We start from the raw sequence: 27,782 nt of genomic DNA, 5'->3' as shown, positions 1-27,782 counted from the left end.
TACTTGCGAAAATAAGGATTTTATATATCACAATATTCTTATTCTTCAACATTTGTTTTTAAATTTGCTAAAATTTGCACACTACTTTCGTCAATTTGTTTCTTTAAGATCAACACAATTTTTATGATTCAAAAATATTCAATATGAATTTTATCATTTAAGCACTTTTCTTTTGTTTTCTTAATTGCTTCTTTTAGACTTAAGTTTTGTATGCATATCAGAAGTCAGAAAATACTGCTTACTAAATTATCATAATATCATTGTAATACTGTTTTTGATAATTTGATATGTTTTTTTTTAATGCAGTAATAATTCTGCAGTTATCACAAAAATTTCAAATAAATCTACTGCTTTTTATCAGTTTGTACCACAAAAACCTATAAAAAATATTTGTCTCTATAAACAATGAATATTTATTCTAAAATAGAATTTATTCTGAAATAGAATTTATTCTGATATAGAATCGGGCTTGTGGGGAAATTGAAGGATATTTTTATGTGATTTAGAAGGCCACAAATAATTTATGAATCAATAATTTATGTTGCCGATTTAATATTTAATAACTTTTTGGGGTCATTTGTCAGTTTTTTTTGTTACGTACAATAAATGACAGTCCCTGAACCGATCCGTGCACCGGTTTGACGGATCGATGACCGATAACCGGTGACCGATCTGCTCGCAGTTTTGTAATGTAAAATGACCAATGAATCGTTAAAAATAAAGCAAACGTTAAAAAAAAGTATAGATTGATGTTCAAATTTATTGCATAATGTAAATATGTGTAAAATTGACAGAGAAAACACTGGAAACTGTAAAATATATTGCCCGCCCTGTGGTTACGTAATGTGATAACCGGTTTGATAGGTCGGTTTGACGGATCGATGACTGATCGGAAAATGATCGGTGATCGATGACCGATCGCAATTTTTGTTGCACGGATCGGTTCAGGTACTGTATATTGTTCATTTTTAACTGATTTGATAATAAATTTTGATGTTTGAAATAAGGGAAACTGATAATGATGATGAATTATCAATACATAACACATTTCATATGTGTGTCTTATAGGTCTTGCCTGATTATACATATCGTTTTTTTTTTTTCTTTATCATGATCATTCAAACAGAATCTCAAATGAGTTCCAGTAGAAGAAGACAAACTCATTTCGTTGATTATATATTTTTTTCTTAGATATGGTACATTTGAAACAATGCTCGTGTAGAAAGAGAAATTTTTAAGCTGTATATGAAGAAGGTTAGTATTTTAGATGGAAACAGGTTGATTTTAAGTTACTTAATTATCATTTTTAAAAAGAAATTGATTATTATGAAAACCCTTGCCTGCGTTTTGTTTTATATACTAAAGATATATTTTGAGTCATAAGGGACCAACGTGGCCATATTTAAAGATAAGCTTGTTTTAATCCAACTTCTCTCATGAAAAGGCCTGCATAGGTTTTTATATCAGATTTAAATATATTACGGTTTTTGTTTATAGCGGACGAAGGCATTTTGTTTTAATTTGCACCTTTAAAACATATTTCTTTTTCGCGTTTAACCTAATTCTAACTTTTGTGATATAGTAGTCAAACTTGCTGTTGTCGTATCATGAGGCGCAATACGAAGCCTCTTATTCAGTTCTAAAATGTTTACTAAGGTCATAAACCAACCATTAAACAGGTATTTTTAACTTGTTGAAAGTGATATCTATTTTTAGCAACACAGGCATCAGAAAATGACAACGATTTTAATGGTTTGATAAAGAAATTCTGGAATCGACACTACTTTGCTAATTTGGAATGCAAATGTTGTCGTCCCTCAGCGGAATTCTTTGTTCTTACATTTATGGAAACACCGCCCCCACTAAGACTTAACAACGCTACCTATTTGCTACCCATATGTTTAAAAATGTTACGTTTCATTAGAATATTGAAATGTAAGCACAAGAAGAGCGAAGTGAATCTAAAAAAAAAAAAACGTTTTACAACGTAATACTTTGACACAATTAAATCATTATATGATCTTCCACATCATTTGGAAGAACACACTAACGATAGAAGTCGACACATTAATATATGTTTAATAAGCTTACTTTGCTTTCACATAAACTCTTGAACGAATGACAATATTATGTCAGAGGTGGGTCGAGTTCGAAGACACCGATCCACGCAAATATGAAAATATAGCTTTATTAACATTGCAAATTTCGTTATGTTGTGCGGTATAACATACAGCAATGGAATTAAAATGCACAGGAAGATTTAAATATAAATTTTTTGCAAGAAGTGTTCACTTAACAACTACCGAAAAGAGAAACCGAAAATATGCAATACAAGGAATGAAACTATAGTTTTTTTAAGGTCTTTCGAATTTCGTAATATTTAAAAGAAATTGAGACAGAATATTTTGACCGCACATACAAGCGTGCAATGTATAAAAAGGCCCAATGTCATTTTTCATTGTTCGTTTATATATATGTTCATTGGTAGCATGATATTCAATAAGGAAGTAATCAAAATAAAACAATACAAGTTTATCTGCTTGAAATACTTCATTTTTTTTTTAAAAATACACAACTGATACTATGCAAATATGTATAACATTTCATGTTCTTCCTTCTTCCTGGTTTACATAAGAATTTAAAGTCTCGGAATTTTGTGTTTTTGAAAGCTGTATTTTATGTACATAAGTACCTATTCAATCATGTTACACATTTTTTGTGACAAAGCTTTACGACATCAAGTCTGTGCATTATTTTATTGCGCAGATGCCTTGCCTAAATGTTTTATCTTTCCAATATGTAAGATTGTGTTTCTCCTTGAATTCTTTTTTGAGGAGCGCGTGTAACATTGCATACGCAAGGACTTTTTCATGTCGTATTCCTGCATTGATTTGTAAAATCTATATTTATGTAAGTATAGCTCGGCTGTGACCCGATCACATGGGATTCAATGGGACTTTAAGAGATAGACTCAGATATGTGTGTCAATATATATATATATATATGATTGGTTTTTTTTAGACAATGAGCAACTTGGACTGGTTTATTAAATTTTGATTATAATGCATTTCTAATTAAAGCCACACATATATGATATAAAGGTTATGACATGACATTTTCCATTGTGCCCTGGCACCAGACCTCGAAAACGTCTCGGTCGTAATGTGGGAGTCTCGTCCCGGTATTTCACATTTTCAACGAGGCGTTCAGATGGGGTAACTGTTTTACGGAATTCCATATAAATTCGGATTTGGCACAACAACTTAAGTGTAAATGTTTTAATATTGTACGAAATGCTATGTTATGCAATAAAGCAAATATTGATAATAAAGAATGTCCGGTTTTTTTTATTCTAGTATTCGTATTGATAAAGGTATACATAATACTAAATGTTACGATATAAAGAGATTATTTATCATTCCCTATTGCCCAACTATCTGTTTTTAGATGATGACGTTCTCTTGTCACCATTACATGATGTTTACATGAATTATGATGTACATTGGTTCTTACCCCTATGGGAAGAATTGGGATTAATATTGCATACGATTCGGACATATCTTTCTGTAGGTTTATAATTGGTCTGGAGATGGAATTTCAATTAGCTGCAAGTAGTCCTTTGTACCTTTGTGTACTGTATAATCAGTTTCTTCATTTCTGTTTTAACAAGGGACTCAGACATTTCTTGACTGAATTACCTGTATACTGTTTTTTGGCCAGCTGCGGTCTGCCCTGTGGTGGCTTTGTGCTGACCTTTTCATCCCTTGGGGTTGTTGTTTCTTTGCCATTGTTACCATATCTATAGTTGTTATATATCTACCACAGAATCAGTAGGGGATTATTACTCTAGACGTTTGGAAACAAAAGAATGGCGATTTCAGATCTTTGTTCAAAATGTAAACATATATTGACATTGACTAAAGGGAAACATCCAAGATTAATCCTCATCAGTCGTATATTGCAATGAATGTAATAGCGAATTATAGGAACAGTAAAACTGATGGAATATTCTAAACTTCATGTGATCACATGTACTGCATTCTTTATATAAGACCAATTTTGTTTTTTATTGTTTTTTTAGGTCCACTTAGAAATTAAACATACTAAGCACTTGTGTTAATTGGGAAATGTGATATCATCACACATGATGATTTTAGTATTTGTAAGTGTGAGAATTGTTTACCCCTTTAAAACACTTTTTAACTAGGATAACTACATGCACTGCATTGCACGATTATCAATTTTCCAATTTTTGAAAACTACATAATATGTTTTATGATCTGACATCTTATTACACTAATTAGGCAAAATTTAAATTATGATTTAAAGAATTGATTAATCTTTCAAAGAGAAACTTTAGAACACTAAGTGCATGTTTTGCTGTTCCGTACGGTAGCTACTGTAGTAGTAAGATATGTAACCTAAAACAGCAGGTCGGGGAAAAAAGCATTCTTGCATTTATATGCCTTGTAAATAATTTCATTTAGACGGGTTTTCAATTTAAATACGTGTAATGAAGTATATTATATTGTAAAGTCGAACGTTTGAACTGAATTTACTTTAGAGAGGGAGCCGGATATCTAAGAGTTTTTTTATGAATCATTTATGAATAATACCACTACGCTACTACATCAGTAAGAAGTTCCTCAGTTTTATATTTTCCTGGTTCACTGCGGACATTATCTTAGTTAGACGTAAACAGCTCTTTTGTTGACAAGTGAATGATCTTGCCATATACCTACGGATTGTAATGTAGTTTTGGAATCCTGTATAAATGGGGTAAGTCCGTGCAGGTTCGGGTGTTAAAAGAATAGGCTGAAATATTGCTGCTCGGACGTTAAACCCCAACAAACAAACAAACAAACAAACATGACTGTTACTATAACTGCATATATTTGTTACATTTATGAACAAGGTGTAAAATGATATAGTAAGCATTTATTTTAAACAATCGACTAACATTCATTCATTCATATCTTTATTTCCTCATTACATGAGATCTTAGAATTATATACAAGTCAGTCCATTTTTTATTAACTAAATGCATGCATTCAATAATTAGAGAAAATATTATGTATACAATTATAAACCTGGAAGAAGTTTTATATCAAAATAAGATCTGTAGTCAATTAAACAGCATGTCAGACAACACATATATCATGTGTGGGGTCGAATTGATCGGCTATAATCGGCTATAGTTTTAACAACGCGTGTTTGGCACAACTCCATGAATTCATTGTGGTCTTCAAAGTCACAAAATTCGTATGACAGTGGCAAACGACCGAGTAGGCCTTGGAAAATCAGTACATCATCGCTAGTAGAGAGTTCAAAAGTTAAGTGGATATTTAATAATGCAATGTTAAAATATATTTAAGATAGCATCTTCTATAAAGATAAACGATGTGATATAAATTAGGGAAAGCTGTTTTTATTTTCCCCCGTAGCCAATAGGATCTCAAAATTTAACAAGACAGTATTTTCTTATGATAATGTTTTATTACATACATGTAATAAGTAAATGAAATAGATTCAATATCCTTTTGTATAATATTTGATTAGATATAAAGGCAAAGAATATTGACTTTTCAATAGGTTTGTTAATTAGTTGGTATGTTTTTCTGTACCAGCTACTCCGTTGGTGTATTATCTATTTTACTAAATTTATTTTGGACTTTACTTGAGTATAGATCAGATAAATGTTCGACAATTTTGTTGTAACCTTTGTTTAGACAAAAATCGTGATGCAGATCCATAAAGAGTCGTCCAAATGTAACTAATTTATTGTTTAAATTGTATTATATCTAAACCGCTTTACACACAATCATTTAATTATGGTGGTTCTTTTTATAATGCAATGGTACCTTTATTCTCTCCAGTATAAATTGGCAAAGTATATGTATAAATCAATCACTCGGACGTTTTACAAACATTTCATAGCATATAAGTTTCCTAAAAAATCCATTTTACTATTCCAAACAGTAAGCACTTTTTTGAGAATTTTTATTTTTGATAGAATGAAATTGTGAACGTGCTATAAAGTCTCCCTACACAGTGTAGTGTGTTTTATTTTTGTTTTCCTGTAATGCAATTGTTGCCGATATAATTCGACAATAGTAAACATAATGTTTCAAATATAAGTTACTAAATTCAAAACATGGAAACAATGCATTATATTTTAAGTTATCGTATTTATGGCATCATAATGTAATTCAACCATCAATTATCGTTTGTTTATTCAAATCCCAAAAATGTAGTTTATGTGGTATACACAGTGTCTATACAATTTAATTGAAATTGAATCTAGGGATGAGTTTTACCGTCACTTTGTTTACATTTTAAGATTTAAACCGATAAAAATGAAGTATCTTAGTTAATTTAGTATATGTACTAACAAGACAGGCTCTTATATAAATAGTCTGAAACGTAACAAGTATTAATGTCATTCTCGTTTTATGAACACCCACTTGTTGTTTTATAAAACTCAACAAATTAATCACAGGGCGCAAAGTAAAATCAGTGACGTTTGTTCTCTTGCATGTGCCTGTATACACTGTTCAGCTTTACATGACATATACATTCTCAATTGAATGTGATAAAAACAGGGCATTTGCCTGCACAACAGGTACAATATTGAAAATTGTAGATAATTAAAATGTAAACTTTAAGCTAGCACAAATCTAAATATAACAGTAAAATTATATTGTAGAAAAGAACATGTTCAAAAGAAAATTGTTATTTTGTTAGATTAACTATCATATACCGTATGTGTATTTGACCTTATATCCGACTGAAAAGTCATTTTGAAAAAATGAAAATTTTCCAGTTACTATAAATAGAATTTAAAGTTCAATGTTAGTATGCTATATAAGTCTTCATTTTTACAGGTAATAACACCTCATTGCTTTCACTTCTTACAAGCCATTGTAACAAGAACATTCCCACTTGAAAACACGAGTTCTATAAGATATTTCTTTCGGAGAAGTTGTTTCTTTTGAAAGATAGTTCGTCTTAGAAAACATTAAGTGTTACATTTCAAATTACACTTACTACACTCTTTAAAATTTCAGAAAGAAAGAAATACGGTGTAAATTGCAAATTAAGATTTGAGAAGCATTGTAAAGAGTCACACTTTAGTTTTATTTTCCTTTTAAGTCCTCTTAAAGCTTCAAACTTCGCAGATAGTGTGCTTAATCTTTATACTACCCCGTGCAGGTCCGGGCGTTAAAAGAATAGGCCTGCAGCAGCGCTAAGCTTGTCGTATAAGGCGACTAACTAGTGCTCAGAAACCTAGCCGGGGGCTAGGCGCTCTGCCCACAGAGCAACTGGGATGTGTGCCCCAGGTGGTGCAATGGGGTACCCCTGGCGTGTTACATGCTGGGGTTGTCAGGCTATAATACGGAAAACCTGACCGCAAACCATAGTGGTGCACCGTGTTGGGAAAGATGCCACGTTACTCGCACGTTAAAGAACCCTGCTGTGGTATTCGATAGGAGTAGGAACCTTTGCGCTCCTCCACAGGAGGCTAAATTGCCCGACGTTACCCATCCCCCTTTTTTCCAGTGGCAATCAAAATTTGTCGACCCTATTATCCTTGTCACCCATCCTTTTTTTTCATTTCATGTTCATTTTATCATCCATTTCATGTTCATTGTCTGAATATAGCTGAAATATTGCTGCTCGGACGTTAAACCCCAACAAACAAACAAACAAAAATCTCGTACTTTCAGAGTTTACATGGCGAGTACATGATGACTTGTGCGGGAGTGATCATTTTCCAATTATTTTGGAGATTTATCCTCCAAAACGGAGGAACGTCAACCTCGTTTTAAACTTGAGAAAGCAGATTGGGCTTCATTTGAAGCCCACTGTCTTGAAGAATTACGATTAGAAACGATGAAGGATGTTGAAGATCCCATTTTATTATTTAATGGAAGACTGACATCAATTGCTAATAAAACAATACCTAAAACCTCGACAAATCCAAAAAGGCCTAGTAAACCATGGTTTACTGATGAGTGCGAAAAACCGATCCAAGAACGCAACAAGGCCCATCGCCGGTTTGACAAAAAATCCTACACCAGCAAATCTGTCAAACTTCCGAATATTTCTAGCAAAAGCTCGACGTACATGTAAACAAGCCAGACGAACCTCTTGGAAAAATTTTGTTTCTAGTATTAAATCTCAAACTCCCCTCAATAAAGTATGGAATTTTATTAGAAAAGTAAAAGGAAAAAATTCGAATTCTTCAGTGAAACACCTTAAAGTTGGTAATACCACTCTAACCACCGAAAAAGATATCGCCAATAAGCTAGCCGAAACGTTCTCTAAACATTCATCCTCAACTAACTACAAACCGGATTTTCAAAAAATTAAATCATCTGCAGAAAAGACAAAATTAAACTTCAAGTCAAATAATGCTGAATCCTACAACTCTCAATTTTCTATAGAGGAACTAAAATCGTCACTGGCTAAAGCCCACAATACAGCTAGTGGGCTAGATAATATTCACTGTCAACTTTTGAAACATTTTCCTGATCCATCTCTACATACACTTCTTCCGTTAATGAACGAGATATGGACTTCTGGTAACGTTCCGTCCATCTGGAAAACGGCTTCAGTTGTCCCTATTCCAAAACCAGGAAAGGATCATACGGATCCTTCAAATTATCGCCCGATCGCATTGACAAGCTGCGTCTGCAAGACAATGGAACGAATGGTCAATGATCGCCTTGTGTGGTTCCTTGAGAAGCACAATTTACTCACTAATATTCAGTGTGGTTTTAGGCAAGGCAGAAGTATTCTTGACCATTTAGTCCGGTTTGAAACGCTCATCAGAAATGCATTTGCTAAAAATGAATATGTTGTGTCGGTCTTTTTCGATTTAGAAAAAGCCTATGACACGACGTGGAAATATGGTATTTTCAAAGATATATTTGATATGGGGTTGAAAGGAAGACTTCCTCTGTTCTTGTCTAATTTTTTGTCAGATCGTCATTTTAATGTGAGGGTAAATTCGACTTTTTCTGAGGACAAGGAACAGGAAATGGGAGTTCCTCAGGGAAGTATTCTTTCTGTCACTCTCTTCAGTATTAAAATTAATAGTTTAGCCCAAGGTTTGAAGGACAATATTGACTGTTCCTTGTATGTAGACGACTTTTTGATCTGCTACAGGGGACAAAATATGAGTAATATTGAAAGGCAGTTACAACTTTGCCTCAAAAGAATTGAGAAATGGGCTTTGGAGAATGGGTTTAAGTTTTCTACATCTAAAACTGTTGGTATGCACTTTTGTCGAAAGCGAAAGCTGCATCCGGACCCAGATCTCTTTCTTTATGGTAATAAAATCAAAATAGTAGAAGAAACAAAATTCCTTGGATTACTTTTTGATAGTAAACTTTCTTTTCTTCCCCATATCAAATTACTTAAATATAGGTGTCTTAAGACACTAGATATTTTAAAAATGGTATCCAGTACCGATTGGGGTGCTGATACCTCAATTTTATTAAATTTATATAGATCTTTGGTTAGGTCTAAACTTGATTATAGATCTATTGTTTAAGGTTCCGCCAAAAAATCGTACCTTAAAATTTTAGACGCTGTTCACCACCAGGGGTTGCGACTTTGCCTTGGTGCCTTCAGAACCTCTCCTATTGAGTGCCTTTATGCCGAGGCAAATGAACCATCTCTTGGAGACAGACGTTTGAAATTAGGTTTTCAATATGTAAGTAAACTTATGGCCTACCCAGATAGCCCTGCCTACGACTGTATCATTAATCCTATTTATGTCGACACTTATCGAAAACATGAAAGCAAAACCCCTCCTTTTGGAATTCGAATAAAACCTCATTTGGAAACAATTCATCTGGAGACCAATGCAGTGACACCTGTTGTTACTTCGAAATGCCCTCCATGGGAGCTTCCACACCCTTCTTTCATTTTTGATCTGCTTGAATATAAAAAGTCCGATACCAATCCTTTATTTTTACAACAAAAATTTTCTGAAATTAAAGCAAATTATCCAGATTTTTCGACGGTGTATACAGATGGCTCAAAAGATGGCGATAGCGTTGCATGTGCTGCTGTCCATGTTGACAGAACTGTAACTGAACGGTTGCCATCAAGCGCTTCCATATTCACAGCTGAAGCTCGAGCCATATTGTTAGCACTTAAATTGATTACTCAATCTAATCTGTCACAGTTTATTATTTGTTCTGACTTTTTGAGCTGTCTTTTGGCAATTAAGAATCACAAACTGAAAAACGCTCTTATCTTACAAATTTTATATTTTATTCATCGACTTCGGGAATTCGATATAGAGATTGTTTTTCTCTGGGTACCCAGTCATGTTGGTATTCAGGGGAATTCAGTTGTAGATAGGGTTGCCAAGAAGGCATTAAATGAAATTATAATAAAGGACGTTAGTTTGCCATACACCGATTTTAAACCTTTAATAAGGAAATATATTTTAAAGATGTGGCAGGACCGATGGGACGGTCTTGAACACAACAAACTCAATTCCATAAAACCCGATCTAGGCATTCGTCAATCCGGGTCAGGCAATCGCAAAGAGCAAGTGGTCATGACTAGATGCCGCATTGGACATTCTAGATTTATACATGGCCATTTGCTTGTTGGTGATCCTCCACCTGAATGTATCCCATGTGATTGCCCTTTCTCTATCAACCATGTTCTTCTAGATTGTGTGGATTTTGCCAACACCAGGCAAAATTATTTTGACTGCGCCAATATGTTTGATTTGTTCAAGACCGTTTCATCTAGAAACATTATCGATTTCTTCCGGGACATCGGTTTAATAAAATCTAAATTAGATACCTTCCTTGATTTTTCAATACTTAAATGTTTTACCGAAGTTATGTTTCTATATGTATTTTATGTCTTAGGTTTACCTTTTATGTACCTTTTTATATGTAAATAGCTGCTTGTTTTAATTTCATTATTTTATGAAGAGACTTAGATCTTGCTTTTAATATTTCCATTTCATTCAATGTTCTTGCCGTGATATGGCCCTAGTCGCCGAAACGGCATTAAAAGATAACAATCAACCAATCAATCAATCTATTAAAAATAGTATGCGCATGAATACATGGTACTTGAGGACAAAACTGTCATAGGCTAAATAGCAAAGATCGCAAAATAAACCTAGTCCTTTGAAGTTCAAAAAGTCAATAAATTTAAAAGATAAAGTTGTCGTCCCTCTATATACATACTGAAACATTGTCCCAACAAATTGAAAGGTGGAACATAGTGCCGAGTTTTTTTTCTGTTCAACCCTGCCACATACTTAATATGCCTGTTCCAAGCCAGGAACCTGTAGTCCAGTGGTTGTCGCCTGTCCCAAGCCAGGAACCTGTAGTCCAGTGGTTGTCGCCTGTCCCAAGCCCGGAACCTGTAGTCCAGTGGTTGTCGTTGTTTTGTATTGTCTAACCTTTTCTATTAGGATTTTTCGAACTGGTCTGATCTCTGTTTTCTCTCCTTTTGTTCAAATGTTAACAAATAGTATCATGGCGCATTCAGTTTGGAGTTCAGTGCGTATTCTGTTATACAACAACAATTTGAACATACTTTCGTGTATATGATAGTGAAAATCATTAAATTACCCAATTGCAACAATCTGAAGTATTTTTGTTCAAGAATTAGTTCAGTTTCTACATTTACAGATACATGTATAAACCAGTACTCTATTTTTCAGAACTAAAGGCAAATTTTTCAAAGACCTCTTTGTTTCTGTTGGAGTTTTCATATTGCAATATTGATGTCGATTGTCGCTAAAAAAGAAGCTACACCAAGACTTTAATTGTTCTAATGACGAGTACAATGACTGCTAAGCTGACCATTGGGTGTTTCAGATGCCACAAAACGAACTATTTTAGAGGTTAAAGATCTAACCGACACCATATTTGATCACAAACAGGCAACCGAAAATACAGAGGAAATAACTCAGGCGAAATGCAACATAATCTGAATTACAAGGCCGAAAAGGAAATTTGTCCAAACAATATCTCATTCACACAAACATTGTTTTGTATACATGATTTAATTTTGTAACTGTGCGCGATCAAAATTTTAAAAGACATTACATTTCAGTAGAAAGAAGAGCACAGATAAATGAGTACGTAGGTCAATATTCCTCAAAATATTAACATGAAGAGGCGAACACGTATGTAGGATATGAGAACTAAAACCACGGGTAAATCTATTTCTTTTTCAGATTTACTATTTCTTTCAACATTGGGCGCCCCAGCTGTTCTCTTATGCAATGCCCTTATCACTTGGGTCATATTTTGAAAGTCTGGCTTCCGGGAGTACCGTTGGGGTATCTGAATCGATGTCAAATAGCTTGCTTCGGCTTTCGTCATTTAGTACGTTTCCACGTTGTATACATATTTTCACAAGTCATTTCACAAATACAGGTTTTTATTTCACAGGACAATCTGATACTGTGAAGTGTTATGCGTGTGGAGTTAGTCATAGTAATTGGAGTTCTTCTGATCATCCACTTGAAATTCATAAACGAATAAACCCCAATTGTCCACATTTACAACATATTAATTCTCAAAATAATAGTTTTCGGACTACGTCTGTCGAAATGAGTGGTGCGTCTGTATATTCTTCAAAACAAAATTCAAAAGATGGGTCAAAGAATACAAATGATAAACGAATTAATGTTAATAAGAAAACAGTGGCGTCCCTGGCGTCAGTTTCTGGAGGAATAAGTAGATCTACACGTTATATACAAACTCGTCAAAGTACAGTTTGTGGAATACCACGGTTTCAAAATGAAACCGAAAATAGTTCGAAAAATTCTTCTACCGATATGAATAGAGAAATCCTAATTCAAAATAGCGTCGATACTTTTCAGTGTCAAAGTGCAAATGAAAGGAGTGGGAATGTTTCTAGTGCCTCATTTGCATTTGCTGGGAATAGTCAATCTGGCGTAAACTACGGATCTAGTAAGGTTTTGCGTAAACAAAATTTTAATGGAAATAATGTAACAATGGCAAATCAATTTAGCGGTGCTTCAAATATCGACTTGCCGGTGGAAGATTTGCCAAGTTTAGAAGTCAATTTAGAGAAACCAAAATATCCAAACTATGCCCCAATTCAGGTGCGAATCAGTTCCTATCAAAACTGGCCTGGTTATTTAGACCAGACTCCGAAAATGATGGCTACGGCAGGTTTCCTTTACGCTGGATATAATGATTACACGCGGTGCTTCTTTTGTGGTGGAGGTCTTAGCAACTGGGAGGCCGGCGATGATCCATGGGTAGAACACGCCCGATGGTTTCCTAAATGTGAATATTTACTTCAAAACAAGGGTTCAAAGTTCGTCAGAGTTGTACAGGAAAAACACCAACAAGTAAGAACAAAATTTGTAATACAAATTTCGTATGAAAAAAATTTCGTCATCACTGGATGCATAATGTTCAACAATTTTAAACTGTGATAGTAAAGTAGAAAGACCAATGTAATTCTACTTTAAATTTATTCATATACATGTCATTTTAATCTTACGAATATGTTTGGATATGTGTACAAGTCGTATCGTTAATCTGCCTCACTTGTGATGGCCATTGTCCTTATTGCATTTGTTTTGTGCCACTAATTATGGGGATATTTTTTCGTCATTTCTAACCATGCAAGTTTTCACCGCTGTAATATGTAAGTGATATTTGTGACTTTTTTTTTCTCTTTTAGGTCGAACAGAATAATTTAGAAAATACGGGAACCAGTTTATTCATGCAAAGTTCATATCAACAAAACCATACTAAAAAATGATAAACAGTGCGGACAGTCATCCTAGCATCCAAACTCCATTAGAAACAGTAGCTGCTAAGTCGGTACTTGAGATGTGCTACTCTAACGATCATGTTCTACAAGCAATAGAAAAACTAAAATTTTTGAAAAAAGGTATGATGAATAAATGTATGTTTAATACGATCCATAAATACGCTGCAATGGTAATAGAAAAAGAAATCTTCAATATACAATGTTAAACATGTCAAGGGAAAACCGAGTAAATTTGTAGATATCCAACATTTGTTTTTACCAGTAAAAATTTGAAAAAAAAGGAAAATTATTGTGAATTATTTGTAATATACATGTATGTGTTAAGACGTTTTGATAATGGATGAATTGCAGATGTTGTATATATAAAAAACGTCCTCGACTAACGCAAAATTGCATTTGAAAAATATCGGCCTTTCCTTACCGTGGTCACTGTTACATACACTAGACTTTTAAGTGGTCAATAATGGATAGCACAGTTATTAATACATTTCTATTTTCTTTCCTTTATTTCATTTTTTATTGTATTTATTTTTTTTTTATTTACTTTTTGTTTCTAACAGATACAGCAATATTAGCTACAGACATTTTGACGGTTTTGTTTGAAGAGAATCTTGAAGCTAGCAGTTTATCAACTAATTCTAATCATACCATACAAAAACAAGCTTTAAAGAGTAACTATGTTACCCAATCTACTCCATACAGAGATACGATAGAATCAACAAATATAACTAAAAGGGTTAATCCGTCTAAGGAAAACCAGAAAGGTTCTTTAATGGAAATAAACTCAAGCCAAGTAGCTTCTGAGGAAACGTCAACCAGTAACGAACTGGCATCGGCTCTTGATGGTAAGCCATAATTTTTTTATTATTAAAAAAATTACCAAAACGAGTGTCGGGTTCTCGCTTACCCATAGATAATGGAAAACGAAATGTAGTTATAAAAACCGTTTGATAACTATTTCTAGTTGATTCATTTAAAACGATGTTATATGTGTATTTATTAACGAATGTTCCGTTATCTATGGATTATCAGGTGTTAACTATAGATACTAATGCGAATTCATCAACAGCAGAATAAATTTGCACGGATTGATCAATTAAATGATGCGTTACGTGCATTTTAGTAAGATTAAAAATGCAGTCAGTTTTATGTTTGCTGTACGCATTCGTTGGAGGATATACATTTTTTTTAACAAAGGAATCGATCTTGTCATATAACTGTTCGTTGAATAAAATTAAGCCAATTTTACTTTTGGGAAGGAAGTTAAATGTAATGCCCGTTTCAAGAGAAAAATAAGAAAAAAATCATGATTCTTATCCGGCCAATTACTTAATTCCCTTTAATTCCACTTCCAAATCCCACCATTGCGGATAGGTTCACCATTTCAGATATATTGCCAACTAAAGTGGTTAAAAAAGTTGTACACAAGGATTTTGGATTACTATAAAAAATCTTGTTTGTATCAAAAGATCTTTTCTAATATTTAAGGGGGTGTAACGCCCTCCCCTTGAGTCCAGGCTACGCTTTAAAAATGATGGAGAGTCCAGCGTACGGCCCGGCCAACATATTGGACAGGGTCCAGCGGCCAGTTCATATCTTTGCATCAAAGTCCACTTTAAGAAATTTCTTGCGTCCGGTCGAACACTGCGTACGAAAAAGGGGTTATACCGTCATTTAGCATATCACAAGATCATAATGCTGAGGATCCAGCAATATATAGACTAGTGTCAAAAATGTTATAGAACGAAGCGTGACTGAGGTCCATTGAATTTTGGGAGACCAACTGGTCCATATATTGACCTTTAATCCAAAGTTGTACAAACTATTTGCTATATTATAATGTTGTTTTTGATAATTCGTGCTGAAAGAAGAGAGAAAATCTATATAAGAACCAATGACATGAGTCGCTTTATAATGAATTGATTGTAAATGTGAATATGTACATGTACATGTATTTCACTTCATATATGTACATGTATTTCATTTCATTTGAACAAGGTTGTAATTATCTTGTAGATTAGTCTTATTGCAGAGTGTACCTGTAAGTCCATATTCGTTTATTTTTCTGAAAGCCTTTAACATATTAGTGACATTTAAATAAGTTTGTAATTTAGACATTTATAAGCCACCTTTGGTACAGACTTTGAATCGTCATATAAATTTGAACTTTATATAACCAGGTTTGACATTGAGCTGAAACAATTATGAAGTAGGGGAGTGTTGATGTAAGATGTATTTGATTTATCAGTACAGGTTACTTCGTATTATCTAACATTTTTATTTAACAGATACTGAACAACTGTTGGAGAAAAACCGACGTCTCTGTGATCAACGTTTATGTAAGGTATGTCTCGATTTAGAAGCCAGCATAGTCTTTCTTCCGTGTGGGCATCTAGTATGTTGCATAGATTGCGCACCGGCCATGCGCAAATGTCCGATTTGTCGCGCGCGGGTAAAAGGAACCGTCAAAACGTTCCTGATTTAAGTAAAATCGCGGAGAAAGATATTCCTTCGGTCTCCGTTGACCACAATTTAAGCATTTAACAATCAGGGCAAGCACCTTAGCAAGCTAATGATTACAATCTGACGGACTGTCATCCTTGGCTTGTAAAGATGCTTGTGCAACCGATAAACATTAAATATCAGTATGAGAACAACAATTTTTCATGTGTGAATTTCGGAATGGTAAGATAATTAATATTGAAAGCAAAACTTCCTACATTTAGTGAGCAATGAACATTATGAGCCCTGTAAGTGTAGGCTGTACTGGAAGGATGAATAATTGCTGTAGAAAGACAAATAGTGCTACTGGGTTGTGAATATTATTGCTCTAGTGAATGGAAGTATTCAATTTGAAAACGTAATTTTGATTATTAGGCCCATTCTGTGCATGAATTAGACTTCGTTGATTTTTATGTGTATAATGTAAAGAAGTGAGTTCGATGTTTCTCGGAAAATTGTTATCAGAGGGTAGCTACTGGTACATGCATTGATAAAAAGAAACGTTTAATTATCGAACTGATATACATCGTGCGTCTAAGAATACTTGAATAAAATGATACACATATAAGGAAGTCGTGAACTGTTCAACATCAAATTGTGAATTGACTTTATCTGTGGGGAAATGCACGGCGTTTTCCGCAAGAGAACGAAATAGAGCAAGGTGGGCAAAACTTCAACTAGTGCATATTACATTGAAGATGATGGAAAATACAGTTTCTTTGAATGAAATGAAAAGTAAAATGCGAATGTGCATGTATATATTACATGTTGATAATGACAATGTCCTAACACGATATTTTTCGTAATTACATGATAGAATCGAACCAAACTTAACAATTTGCCAGATACTTTTAAGAAATTGTTGAATATGAATTTGTTCTGTTACGTCTACATGTACACGAGTTAGCTTTACATTATTTTGTATTATGTGTGTTATGTACGAAAAAATTCTATCTATCAGTAAAATGGGTCTTTTCTATGTTATCTTATGTACTTTAAAAAAGTACAGCTATGTATAAAATGTAGGTTTTTTGTATTAGCTTCTTAGTGAGATGGTTTGGTGATATGTATATGTATATATACATTTACATTTCATATTTAATATTTGCATGAACATGTATAATCTCAAGTTTGTCAAAACACTGCAGGAAATGGACAGTGCAAGAAAATATCTACATTCATCAAGATACAGTGTTTTCTTTAAAAATCACACAATTTATGTACTTAGTTTTATCATCCAGAACAATTTGGAATTAATCACAATATCAAATAAGGTGTTGACTAGAAGTAAAATGCCTGCCTCATTATTTAGTTTTGTTCTAATATTGGACTTTGGATGAAGCAGGACTAATTAATTTCTTCCTTTTATTTGTGCATTTTTGTGGTGCTGTGGTGGTTGTGGCTTCGTGACATTTATCGTTAGGGAACTTAGGGCCATAAACAAGTATTATCATGATTTTTTTTCAGAAGTGATCATTTGTACTATCACCCCTTATATTAATCACAATTAATAATATTGTTAAAAATAATCCCTACACATGTTTTGCTATTTAATACCTTAAAATATGTCGATAACTAAAAACAATGTTGAGAAGTTTTTTTTTTTGGTTTTTTTTACTTCAAGTACAAATACATACAGTATACATTAGTCATTCCTTTGATTTATTTTTGTTTGTGATATATTATCCCTTCATAGTTTCATTAGTCTCATTAATTTCATTAGGAAACCATACAGACAACATTTTCATGTATTGTACTTTGTTCTATGGAGGTGACTCAAATAGGCTTAGCCTGTTGTCCATACCTATTCATAACTGAATAAAGTATGTTTGAATCAGTAAGTAAATCCTTTTGAATTTGAATCGCGAGGTGCCACAAGTCTAGGATTGGTTGTGAGAGTTTTTACTTGAACCGTTCAAAAGGCCAAAAATGGTTCAAAACAAGCATATTCATTTTTCCGGGCTGTAATTTTAGTATAAGTGAATATATCTTTTTGAAATTCTATCACGAGGTACCATACAACTAAAAGAAAGCGGGCATTGTTTCTTTGCGCAAATTTTAGAATTAAGTGTAGTTTAAATGTACCAAAATTACTTATTCTCCGTAGTTGAATGGCAACAAAATGACTACCAACTGCGCCAGTATACCTGTCAAAGAAATCAAGGGAACCACGATTCTAGTGGAAATTTAAAAAAATGTTTTCCAAGGACAAATACCAGACACGGAAAACAGACACACACACCACAAAGAACATAAAATAATCAAAATATTACATACAAAGTAACAAACTAAATAAGAGTCTCGGATTCCATTAAAACTGGGAGTATGGACCAAAGTAAAGTCCAGGGTAGACTAAAGTGGAAACTATGACACATTGAACAAATCAGTCTTCATGGTGCAGATTGATACACCGTAACGATCCACGAGTTTATGATGCCGACGATAAAACTTCTGTAGTGAAGACTTCAATCACACAGAAACACCATCCTGTTCCAGAAGTCTAAGATATCAATAGAGATAGTGATTAAATATTTCAAATAAAAATATGAAAATAAAATATATGTAAACTACATTCACTTGTATTTTGTTTGCTATCTGCCAATTTTGGTGATTGCTATCTGAAATAATTCTCACATCTAAACTAGTGCTGCCGACTGGCTTCACATGCACTTTACCCATTCAAACATTCATCTTGACATTAAGAAAAGAATGCACAGGGTTTCTCGAGAGCTGTATCCAGGTCTTCTTACCAAGGTGTGTTTTTTTTTAACCTTACCCAAGCTTGGTGGCGCAAGATTCTGACTCTTAGACTTTCCAAAGGATATAATTAGCATAACAATGATGTAATCAGCAAAAGTCATTAGAACCTTAAGTTTTAGCTTAGCCGGTTATTTTCGAGTGTGCACCACGGGCATTGAGGTTAGACTAAAAATTGAAGATGGTATCTATGTATAGTATTTTATGCTTCAGTGTATAAATGTAACAGTGTATAATACTTCAATTCTATTTCAAACAATACTTATGCTGGGTCTAAAACACATTTCATCTTTGCTCCTTACATTGTATGTCAATTGTATTTTTTGCTCCATGGTCTGCATGTTAAATATAAGGACCGCGATCTTTATATGCATTTTGTTTATAGCAGCCGGTTGATTTGTCTATGATTCTGACATGTATGGGTGTTCTGTTGCTAGACAAAATAACAATCATGGCGCATTCAGTTTGGAGTTCAGTGCGTATTCTGTTATACAACAATAATTTGAACATACTTTCGTGTATATGATAGTGAAAATCATTAAATTACCTAATTGCAACAATCTGAAGTATTTTTGTTCAAGAATTAGTTCAGTTTCTACATTTACAGGTACATGTATAAACCAGTACTCTTTTTTTTTCAGAACTAAAGGCAAATTTTTCAAAGACCTCTTTGTTTCTGTTGGAGTTTTCATATTGCAATATTGATGTCGATTGTCGCTAAAAAGGAAGCTACACCAAGACTTTAATTGTTCTAATGACGAGTATAATGACTGCTAAGCTGACCATTGGGTGTTTCAGATGCCACAAAACGAACTATTTAAGAGGTTAAAGATCTAACCGACACCATATTTGATCACAAACAGGCAACCGAAGATACAGAGGAAATAACTCAGGCGAAATGCGACGTAATCTGAATTACAAGGCCGAAAAGGAAATTTGTCCAAACAATATCTCATTCACACAAACATTGTTTTGTATACATGATAAATGCGCGATCAAAATTTTAAAAGACATTACATTTCAGTAGAAAGAAGAGCGCAGATAAATAAGTACGTAGGTCAATATTCCTCAAAATATTAACATGAAGAGGCGAACACGTATGTAGGATATGGGAATTAAAACCACGGGTAAATCTAATTTTTTTTTCAGATTTACTATTTCTTTCAACATTGGGCGCCCCAGCTGTTCTCTTATGCAATGCCCTTATCACTTGGGTCATATTTTGAAAGTCTGACTTCCGGGAGTACTGTTGGGGTATCTGAATCGATGTCAAATAGCTTGCTTCGGCTTTCGTCATTTAGTACGTTTCCACGTTGTATAAATATTTTCACAAGTCATTTCACAAATGCAGGTTTTTATTTCACAGGACAATCTGATACTGTGAAGTGTTATGCGTGTGGAGTTAGTCATAGTAATTGGAGTTCTTCTGATCATCCACTTGAAATTCATAAACTAATAAACCCCAATTGTCCACATTTACGACATATTAATTCTCAAAATAATAGTTTTCGGACTACGGCACCGTCTGTCGAAATGAGTGGTGCGTCTGTATATTCTTCAAAACAAAATTCAAAAGATGGGTCAGGGTCAAACGATACAAATGATAAACGAATTAATGTTAATAAGAAAACAGTGGCGTCCCTGGCGTCAGTTTCTGGAGGAATAAGTAGATCTACACGTTATATACAAACTCGTCAAAGTACAGTTAGTGGAATACCCCGGTTTCAAAGTGAAACCGAAATAGTTCGAAAAATTCTTCTACCGATATGAATAGAGAAACCCTAATTCAAAATAGCGTCGATACTTTTCAGTGTCAAAGTGCAAATAAAAGGAGTGGGAATGTTTCTAGTGCGTCATTTGCATTTGCTGGGAATAGTCAATCTGGCCTAAACTACGGATTTAGTAAGGTTTCTCGTAAACAAAATTTTCATGGAAATAATGTAACAATGGCAAATCAATTTAGCGGTGCTTCAAATATCGACTTGCCGGTGGAAGATTTGCCAAGTTTAGGAGTCAATTTAGAGAAACCAAAATATCCAAACTATGCCCCAATTCAGGTGCGAATCAGTTCCTATCAAAACTGGCCTGGTTATTTAGACCAGACTCCGAAAATGATGGCTACGGCAGGTTTCCTTTACGCTGGATATAATGATTACACGCGGTGCTTCTTATGTGGTGGACGTCTTTGCAACTGGGAGGCCGGCGATGATCCATGGGTAGAACACGCCCGATAGTTTCCTAAATGTGAATATTTACTTCAAAACAAGGGTTCAAAGTTCGTCAGAGTTGTACAGGAAAAACACCAACAAGTAAGAACAAAATTTGTAATACAAATTTCGTATGAAAAAAATTTCGTCATCACTGGATGCATAATGTTCAACAATTTTAAACTGTGATAGTAAAGTAGAACGACCAATGTAATTCTACTTTAAGTTTATCCATATACATGTCATTTTAATTTTACGAATATTTTTGGATATGTGTACAAGTCGTATCGTTAATCTGCCTCACTTGTGATGGCCATTGTCCTTATTGCATTTGTTTTGTGCCACTAATTATGGGGATATTTTTTCGTCATTTCTAACCATGCAAGTTTTCACCGCTGTAATATGTAAGTGATATTTGTGACTTATGTTTTTTTTTCTCTTTTAGGCCGAACAGAATAATTTAGAAAATACGGGAACCTGTTTATCAATGCAAAGTTCATATCAACAAAACCATACTAAAAAAATGATAAACAGTGCGGACAGTCATCCTAGCATCCAAACTCCATTAGAAACAGTAGCTGCTAAGTCGGTACTTGAGATGTGCTACTCTAACGATCATGTTCTACAAGCAATAGAAAAACTAAAATGTTTGAAAAAAGGTATGATGAATGAATGTCTGTTTAATACGATCCATAAATACGCTGCAATGGTAATAGAAAAAGAAATCTTCAATATACAATGTTAAACATGTCCAAGAGGAAAACCGAGTAAATTTGTAGAAAATCTGAAAAAAAAGGAAAATTATCGTGAATTATTTGTAATATACATGTATGTGTTAAGACGTTTTGATAATGGATGAATTGCAGATGTTGTATATATAAAAAACGTCCTCGACTAACGCAAAATTGCATTTGAAAAATATCGGCCTTTCCTCGGGTCAAAACAACCTACCGTGGTCACTGTTACATACACTAGACTTTTAAGTGGTCAATAATGGATAGCACAGTTATTAATACATTTCTATTTTCTTTCCTTTATTTCATTTTTTATTGTATTTATTTTTTTATTTACTTTTTGTTTCTAACAGATACAGCAATATTAGCTACAGACATTTTGACGGTTTTGTTTGAAGAGAATCTTGAAGCTAGCAGTTTATCAACTAATTCTAATCATACCATACAAAAACAAGCTTTAAAGAGTAACTATGTTACCCAATCTACTCCATACAGAGATACGATAGAATCAACAAATATAACTAAAAGGGTTAATCCGTCTAAGGAAAACCAGAAAGGTTCTTTAATGGAAATAAACTCAAGCCAAGTAGCTTCTGAGGAAACGTCAACCAGTAACGAACTGGCATCGGCTCTTGATGGTAAGCCATAATTTTTTTATTATTAAAAAAATTACCAAAACGAGTGTCGGGTTCTCGCTTACCCATAGATAATGGAAAACGAAATGTAGTTATAAAAACCGTTTGATAACTATTTCTAGTTGATTCATTTAAAACGATGTTATATTTATTAACGAATGTTCCGTTATCTATGGATTATCAGGTGTTAACTATAGATACTAATGCGAATTCATCAACAGCAGAATAAATTTGCACGGATTGATCAATTAAATGATGCGTTACGTGTATTTTAGTAAGATTAAAAATGCAGTCAGTTTTATGTTTGCTGTACGCATCCGTTGGAGGATATACATTTTTTTTAAAAAAGGAATCGATCTTGTCATATAACTGTTCGTTGAATAAAATTAAGCCAATTTTACTTTTGGGAAGGACGTTAAATGTAATGCCCGTTTCAAGAGAAAAATAAGAAAAAAATCATGATTCTTATCCGGCCAATTACTTAATTCCCTTTAATTCCACTTCCAAACCCCACCATTGCGGATAGGTTCACCATTTCAGATATATTGCCAACTAAAGTGGTTAAAAAAGTTGTACACAAGGATTTTGGATTACTATAAAAAATCTTGTTTGTATCAAAAGATCTTTTCTAATATTTAAGGGGGTGTAACGCCCTCCCCTTGAGTCCAGGCTACGCTTTAAAAATGATGGAGAGTCCAGCGTACGGCCTGGCCAACATATTGGACAGGGTCCAGCGGCCAGTTCATATCTTTGCATCAAAGTCCAATTTAAGAAATTTCTTGCGTCCGGTCGAACACTGCGTACGAAAAAGGGGTTATACCGTCATTTAGCATATCACAAGATCATAATGCTGAGGATCCAGCAATATATAGACTAGTGTCAAAAATGTTATAGAACGAAGCGTGACTGAGGTCCATTGAATTTTGGGAGACCAACTGGTCCATATATTGACCTTTAATCCAAAGTTGTACAAACTATTTGCTATATTATAATGTTGTTTTTGATAATTCGTGCTGAAAGAAGAGAGAAAATCTATATAAGAACCAATGACATGAGTCGCTTTATAATGAATTGATTGTAAATGTGAATATGTACATGTACATGTATTTCCCTTCATATATGTACATGTATTTCATTTCATTTGAACAAGGTTGTAATTATCTTGTAGATTAGTCTTATTGCAGAGTGTACCTGTAAGTCCATATTCGTTTATTTTTCTGAAAGCCTTTAACATATTAGTGACATTTAAATAAGTTTGTAATTTAGACATTTATAAGCCACCTTTGGTACAGACTTTGAATCGTCATATAAATTTGAACTTTATATAACCAGGTTTGACATTGAGCTGAAACAATTATGAAGTAGGGGGGTGTTGATGTAAGATGTATTTGATTTATCAGTGCAGGTTACTTCGTATTATCTAACATTTTTATTTAACAGATACTGAACAACTGTTAGAGGAAAACCGACGTCTCTGTGATCAACGTTTATGTAAGGTATGTCTCGCTTTAGAAGCCAGCATAGCCTTTCTTCCGTGTGGGCATCTAGTATGTTGCATATATTGCGCACCGGCCATGCGCAAATGTCCGATTTGTCGCGCGCGGGTAAAAGGAACCGTCAAAACGTTCCTGATTTAAGTAAAATCGCGGAGAAAGATATTCCTTCGGTCTCCGTTGACCACAATTTAAGCACTTAACAATCAGGGCAAGCACCTTAGCAAGCTAATGATTACAATCTGACGGACTGTCATCCGTAGCTTGTAAAGATGCTTGTGCAACCGATAAACATTAAATATCAGTATGAGTACAACAATTTTTCATGTGTGAATTTTGGAACGGTAAGATAATTAATATTGAAAGCAAAACTTCCTACATTTAGTGAGCAATGAACATTATGAGCCTTGTAAGTGTAGACTGTACTGGAAGGATGAATAATTGCTGTAGAAAGACAAATAGTGCTACTGGGTTGTGAATATTATTGCTATAGTGAATGGAAGTATTCAATCTGAAAACGTAATTTTGATTATTAGGCCCATTCTGTGCATGAATTAGACTTCGTTGATTTTTATGTGTATAATGTAAAGAAGTGAGTTCGATGTTTCTCGGAAAATTGTTATCAGAGGGTAGCTACTGGTACATGCATTGATAAAAAAAACGTTTTATTATCGAACTGATATACATCGTGCGTCTAATAATACTTGAATAAAATGATACACATATAAGGAAGTCGTGAACTGTTAAACATCAAATTGTGAATTGACTTTATCTGTGGAGAAATGCACGGCGTTTTCCGCAAGAGAATGAAATAGAGCAAGGTGGGCAAAACTTCAACTAGTGCATATTACATTGAAGATGATGGAAAATACAGTTTCTTTGAATGAAATGAAAAGTAAAATGCGAATGTGCATGTATATATTACATGTTGATAATGACAATGTCCTAACACGATATTTTTCGTAATTACATGATAGAATCGAACCAAACTTAACAATTTGCCAGATACTTTTAAGAAATTGTTGAGTATGAATTTGTTCTGTTACGTCTACATGTACACGAGTTAGCTTTACATTATTTTGTATTATGTGTGTTATATACGAAAAAATTCTATCTATCAGTAAAATGGGTCTTTTCTATGTTATCTTATGTACTTTAAAAAAGTACAGCTATGTATAAAATGTAGGTTTTTTGTATTAGCTTCTTAGTGAGATGGTTTGGTGATATGTATATGTATATATACATTTACATTTCATATTTAATATTTGCATGAACATGTATAATCTCAAGTTTGTCAAAACACTGCAGGAAATGGACAGTGCAAGAAAATATCTACATTCATCAAGATACAGTGTTTTCTTTAAAAATCACACAATTTATGTACTTAGTTTTATCATCCAGAACAATTTGGAATTAATCACAATATCAAATAAGGTGTTGACTAGAAGTAAAATGCCTGCCTCATTATTTAGTTTTGTTCTAATATTGGACTTTGGATGAAGCAGGACTAATTAATTTCTTCCTTTTAATTGTGCATTTTGGTGGTGCTGTGGTGGTTGTGGCTTCGTGACACTTATCGTTAGGGAACTTAGGGCCATAAACAAGTATTATCATGATTTTTTTTCAGAAGTGATCATTTGTACTATCACCCCTTATATTAATCACAATTAATAATATTGTTAAAAATAATCCCTACACATGTACTGCTATTTAATACCTTAAAATATGTTGATAACTAAAAAAAATGTTGAGAAGTTTTTTTTTTGTTTTTTTTTACTTCAAGTACAAATACATACAGTATACATTAGTCATTCATTTGATTTATTTTTGTTTGTGATATATTATCCCTTCATAGTTTCATTGGTCTCATTAATTTCATTAGGAAACCATACAGACAACATTTTCATGTATTGTACTTTGTTCTATGGAGGTGACTCAAATAGGCTTAGCCTGTTGTCCATACCTATTCATAACTGAATAAAGTATGTTTGAATCAGTAAGTAAATCCTTTTGAATTTGAATCGCGAAGTGCCACAAGTCTAGGATTGGTTGTGAGAGTTTTGACTTGAACCGTTCAAAAGGCCAAAAATGGTTCAAAACAAGCATATTCATTTTTCCGGGCTGTAATTTTAGTATAAGTGAATATATCTTTTTGAAATTCTATCACGAGGTACCATACAACTAAAAGAAAGCGGGCATTGTTTCTTTGCGCAAATTTTAGAATTAAGTGTAGTTTAAATGTACCAAAATTACTTATTCTCCGTAGTTGAATGGCAACAAAATGACTACCAACTGCGCCAGTATACCTGTCAAAGAAATCAAGGGAACCACGATTCTAGTGGAAATTTAAAAAAATGTTTTCCAAGGACAAATACCAGACACGGAAAACAGACACACACACCACAAAAAACATAAAATAATCAAAATATTACATACAAAGTAACAAACTAAATAAGAATCTCGGATTCCATTAAAACTGGGAGTATGGACCAAAGTAAAGTCCAGGGTAGACTAAAGTGGAAACTATGACACATTGAACAAATCAGTCTTCATGGTGCAGATGGATACACCGTAACGATCCACGAGTTTATGATGCCGACGATAAAACTTCTGTAGTGAAGATTTCAATCACACAGAAACACCACCCTGTTCCAGAAGTCTAAGATATCAATAGAGATAGTGATTAAATATTTCAAATAAAAATATGAAAATAAAATATATGTAAACTACATTCACTTGTATTTTGTTTGCTATCTGCCAATTTTGGTGATTGCTATCTGAAATAATTCTCACATCTAAACTAGTGCTGCCGACTGGCTTCACATGCACTTTACCCATTCAAACATTCATCTTGACATTAAGAAAAGGATGCACAGGGTTTCTCGAGAGCTGTATCCAGGTCTTCTTACCAAGGTGTGTTTTTTTTTTCAACCTTACCCAAGCTTGGTGGCGCAAGATTCTGACTCTTAGACTTTCCAAAGGATATAATTAGCATAACAATGATGTAATCAGCAAAAGTCATTAGAACCTTAAGTTTTAGCTTAGCCGGTTATTTTCGAGTGTGCACCACGGGCATTGAGGTTAGACTAAAAATTGAAGATGGTATCTATGTATAGTATTTTATGCTTCAGTGTATAAATGTAACAGTGTATAATACTTCAATTCTATTTCAAACAATACTTATGCTGGGTCTAAAACACATTTCATCTTTGGTCCTTACATTGTATGTCAATTGTATTTTTTGCTCCATGGTCTGCATGTTAAATATAAGGACCGCGATCTTTATATGCATTTTGTTTATAGCAGCCGGTTGATTTGTCTATGATTCTGACTTGTATGGGTGTTCTGTTGCTAGACATTTTATCAGGTTTTCGAAGAACAACAATGATAATTACCTTTACATTTTTTGATAGCTCTTTTTAACCAGGTATTTGAATATACAGATGAGATATGTTATAACCTTTCATAAACATGTTATTAGAACAGTTCTTGGAAGTTCTACAACAGCTCTCCTGTCAATTTTAGCAGACCTGGCTCTTGTAGGGCTGCCCCTGCTAGTATAATTGTTCTCGTAGAGCCAACCCTGTTGTAACTTTATGAAGATTTGTGTCCACTAGAACTGTTCTCGTAGAGTCGGTTTTATTA

The 27,782-nt window shown here is 33.7% G+C and overlaps 2 protein-coding genes across 3 annotated transcripts; both read left to right on the top strand.

Annotated features, from left to right (window-relative positions):
- The first annotated feature begins 10,520 nt into the window (after positions 1 to 10,520).
- On the top strand, positions 10,521 to 25,941 carry LOC148598666 (baculoviral IAP repeat-containing protein 3-like). The gene is made up of 4 exons (XM_088560246.1): positions 10,521 to 13,378; positions 21,721 to 21,934; positions 22,363 to 22,647; positions 24,085 to 25,941. The coding sequence occupies exons 1-4, from the start codon at positions 12,278 to 12,280 to the stop codon at positions 24,279 to 24,281; spliced, it is 1,797 nt and encodes a 598-aa protein (XP_088416372.1). The 5' UTR covers positions 10,521 to 12,277; the 3' UTR covers positions 24,282 to 25,941.
- Positions 13,251 to 20,261, top strand: LOC148598667 (uncharacterized). 2 transcript variants are annotated; one of them, XM_088561659.1, is made up of 5 exons: positions 13,251 to 13,378; positions 13,717 to 13,929; positions 14,370 to 14,654; positions 16,098 to 16,153; positions 19,710 to 20,261. In XM_088561659.1, exons 2-5 carry the CDS (start codon positions 13,794 to 13,796, stop codon positions 19,713 to 19,715), a joined length of 483 nt encoding a protein of 160 aa, XP_088417785.1. In that variant the 5' UTR covers positions 13,251 to 13,378; positions 13,717 to 13,793; the 3' UTR covers positions 19,716 to 20,261. The 2 variants fall into 2 exon arrangements, with proteins under 2 accessions (XP_088417785.1, XP_088417784.1); XM_088561658.1 differs by lacking the exon at positions 19,710 to 20,261 and having other exon boundaries at positions 16,098 to 18,118.
- Positions 25,942 to 27,782: the final 1,841 nt, after the last annotated feature.

Source organism: Perna viridis, chromosome 14, assembly GCF_037379345.1.
Source record: "Perna viridis isolate PV_CMFRI_1.1 ecotype Kerala chromosome 14, ASM3737934v1, whole genome shotgun sequence".
NCBI classification, from domain to species: Eukaryota; Metazoa; Mollusca; class Bivalvia; order Mytilida; family Mytilidae; genus Perna; species Perna viridis.
This window is presented reverse-complemented; position numbering and strand designations above follow the sequence as displayed.

Bases quoted from the DNA above. Each gene is read 5' to 3' on its own strand.
- LOC148598666 (XM_088560246.1), top strand. From the start codon at position 12,278: ATGCCCTTATCACTTGGGTCATATTTTGAAAGTCTGGCTTCCGGGAGT. The intron at 13,379-21,720 runs GTAAGAACAAAA...TTTCTCTTTTAG, and splicing joins TACAGGAAAAACACCAACAA to GCCGAACAGAATAATTTAGA. The intron at 21,935-22,362 runs GTATGATGAATG...TGTTTCTAACAG, and splicing joins ACTAAAATGTTTGAAAAAAG to ATACAGCAATATTAGCTACA.
- LOC148598667 (XM_088561658.1), top strand. From the start codon at position 13,794: ATGATAAACAGTGCGGACAGTCATCCTAGCATCCAAACTCCATTAGAA. The intron at 13,930-14,369 runs GTATGATGAATA...TGTTTCTAACAG, and splicing joins ACTAAAATTTTTGAAAAAAG to ATACAGCAATATTAGCTACA. The intron at 14,655-16,097 runs GTAAGCCATAAT...TTTATTTAACAG, and splicing joins ACTGGCATCGGCTCTTGATG to ATACTGAACAACTGTTGGAG.